Source organism: Argentina anserina, chromosome 4, assembly GCF_933775445.1.
Source record: "Argentina anserina chromosome 4, drPotAnse1.1, whole genome shotgun sequence".
NCBI classification, from domain to species: Eukaryota; Viridiplantae; Streptophyta; class Magnoliopsida; order Rosales; family Rosaceae; genus Argentina; species Argentina anserina.
Genome location: NC_065875.1, coordinates 15539413 through 15542496, shown reverse-complemented (window position 1 = coordinate 15542496; position 3084 = coordinate 15539413). Strand labels below are relative to the sequence as shown.

At 45.9% G+C, this 3084-nt stretch overlaps 1 protein-coding gene across 1 annotated transcript; it reads right to left on the bottom strand.

The window, feature by feature from the left end:
- Window positions 1–979: 979 nt before the first annotated feature.
- LOC126792250 (cytochrome P450 78A7-like) lies at window positions 980–2707 on the bottom strand. Its single transcript, XM_050518713.1, has 2 exons — window positions 1703–2707; window positions 980–1612 (listed from the first exon to the last, which is right to left on the bottom strand). The coding sequence occupies exons 1-2, from the start codon at window positions 2705–2707 to the stop codon at window positions 980–982; spliced, it is 1638 nt and encodes a 545-aa protein (XP_050374670.1).
- Between the last annotated feature and the right edge of the window lie 377 nt (window positions 2708–3084).

Sequence of the window (3084 nt, the reverse complement as noted above, 5' to 3'; positions counted from 1 at the left end):
TCTCCAAAGAAGTTGCTATGGTCAATTGAGAATATCCTCACCAATACTCAGAATGATGCTCCTCTAAAACGACAGAAGATGCCTGAATTCCCTTCCAAATTTACTCCAAAGTTGTTGGGACTGATTGAGAGGCATGACAGTGTTTTTGCTCAAGCTCCAAGCACTTTGGTGGTGCCAAAGAAACGTGGTCCAAGTCGTCCGTTGGGTGAGAAGAACAAAAAGCCTCTTAAGCACAAGCCAGTCTCTGAGATCAAGTCCTTGCTTACCTATATGCTGGTGGACGTGTAGAGTTCTTTCCTTGGCTTTTGTTTGCGAATTTAATGAAAGTTTTCATCATCTTCAAAAATATATATTTTCGCGCGTGCACACACATATTTCAAGCATATTTTCGTAAATTTCAAAATTTTAAATTGTATTTTCGAAACATTATTGTGATGAAAAAGAAAAAATGATAAAAAGAACAAAAAATATTTTTATAATAATTTAGAATTATTCGATTAATAAGGATATGATTGTCTTTTTATTTAAAATCACATTTTATATAATTTTATTTGTTGATGTGGCAATTTGACGTAACATGCCACATAGGATTGCGGCGCCGAATTTGACGTCATATTATGGCTTCCTAGCACTGCTCTTCAAACATTTAGCATTAGCTTACTGTTCTCATTAATGTTGTAGATCGAGGGAATACCATTAAGAAATAATTAGTCGATCGATGGATTAAACTCGATCATCTATCTCATTATAAATAGAACAAGCTAATTTGTTCTCTATACGTAAAGAAAAGGAATTAAAAGTTTGTGGTACGTTTAGATAATTTTTAGAACAAAACTAACATCAGTCTTCATATATTACTTCAAACAATACGCTGACATATAAGTAGCACTCCAAACAGGTCAACTTAACCAGAAAACAAGGGGGACTGCTATTTACACAAACAGCGTTACATGCTAATTAACTAATTAATCATGTCACTCTAGACCATAGTGGCAGTACTCCTTGGAACAGCCACACCATGCAGCTCATGCTTCATCTCACAAGACAGCTTCAGCACCTCAATCAGATCAACCGGGTGCCCCTCATCCTCCCCCCACTTAAACTCCTGAACCAGCTTCGCCACCCAAAGCGACGCCGTCACCAGCCCCAGATTCTTCCCCGGGCACACCCTCCGCCCCGCCCCGAACGGCGCCAGCCTCAGGTCCCTTCCCCTCACGTCAACGTCAGCGCCGCCTTCACTCTCCACAAACCTCTCGGGCCTGAACACGTGCGCCTCCTCCCCCCACACCCCAGGGTGCTGCCCTATGGCCCACATGTTAACCATCGCCGTCGTTCCGGCGGGGATTACCATCCCGTTGCTGAGCTGAACGTCGGACGTGGACAGCCTCGCCCAGGACAGAAGTGGGCCCGGTGGGTGCACTCTTAGGGTTTCCTTCACCACGGCCTGCAAGTAAGGCAGTCTTGCTACGTCGGCATCCGTCACGCTCCTCTCTCCTACAAGGCTGTGGATTTCTCTGTAGAGTTTATCCTGAGTCTCAGGGTTTAAGATCAACTCGGCCATCGCCCATTCGGTTAGCAAAGCGGTTGTATCAGTCCCTCTGAATATCATCTCCTACAAGATGAGAACCAAAACTCAATACACTAGTAATGTACAAGTAATCACAAAATGAATTAAACATAATTAATGTTCAAAATTACGTACCCATAGCACAGCAATCATGTCATTTTCCTGAAGCTTCTCCTCCCCATCCATAGACAACAAAACATCAACAAAATCAGCGTGATCATCCGAGACCTGCTTCATCCTGAACTCGGCGTTGATTCGGTGCTCTTCAATGATGCTCCGTACGAGTTTCCTCACTCGAGGAACAAGGTTGGCGCAGCGCTCATGGATGCGGAAAGGGTCATAGAAGTAACTGAACCAAGGAAGATAGTCTGACCAGTTGAAAGCGCCTAAGATCTCAAACCCTTCCCTAACCATATTCTCAAGCTCCTTCAGCTCCTCGTCGCTGTGGTTCCCGGCCGGCTCGTATCTCTTGCCGAACACGGTTCCCATGATGTTGTTTAGGGAAGCAGCCTGGAGGTGCCTACGAAGCGACACCGTTCCGCAGCGGGCTTGTTCTTCGGCAATGTTGCGCAGCATGGTGGTGCAATCGTGCTGGCGGCCAGGCTCATGAGCGTCAATACGTCTAGGGGCAAAGAGGTGGGAGGAGGACATTTTCCTGAGTAGTCTCCAGTATGGTCCGTTGGGAGCGAACCCCATGGCTCGGGTGAAAATAAGACTCTTAGCGGACTGCTTTACAGGGCGGTCGGCGAAATAAGGGGAGGTCAGGATTTCCCGGGCAGTGTGGGGATCAGAGGCTACAACAGCAGGAGTAGAGCCGAGGCTGAAGGCCATGAGCTGAGTAGTGGCGGTTTGGTTCCAAGCCATGGAGGCCAAGGTACGGTGAGCCAAGCCTCGAGAGAGACTGAAGAGGGAACCAAAGACAGGAAGGCCTTTGGGTCCGGGTATGGCGACCGGACCTCTTTGGTTTCTGCCGTTTTTCCATGCTATACCGCCGGTAGCGAAGGCCGAAGTTAAAAGGGCAATAAACACAAAAGAAACGGCGAAACAGAAGAGGAAGTAGGGTTGGAGAAGGTTCGAGAAGCCAAGGAAAGCCGGGAGCGTAAAGACCCACCAGGTCGTGTCTTTGCTAACGAACTCCATTGAAGAAACTCGGAAAGAAATGAAAATGGACAAGGAGCTCTCGTAGTGTGGTTTTGTTTGGTGGTGAGTAGTTAGTGAAGGTAAAAGGTATGAGGGTCGAGGGATTTATATATAGCCATGGCATCTGCTCGGGACTGTACGTATGTATAGTTTGGATGATTTAGGTATATCACTTAATTAGGTTGAATTCAAAATTAAGAGTTTTGTGTATAATGCTACGTAGCATCCTATGTACATGAAATCCTATAGTTCATAATTGATTTAACTTCTTCCCTCACGTAGTACGTTATCCTGGGAGAAAGAGCATTGCTCAGCTTCTACTTTTCCCTGTATTTAGGCTTTTACTCACTGCCAAGATCGAACAAAGACATCGCCAG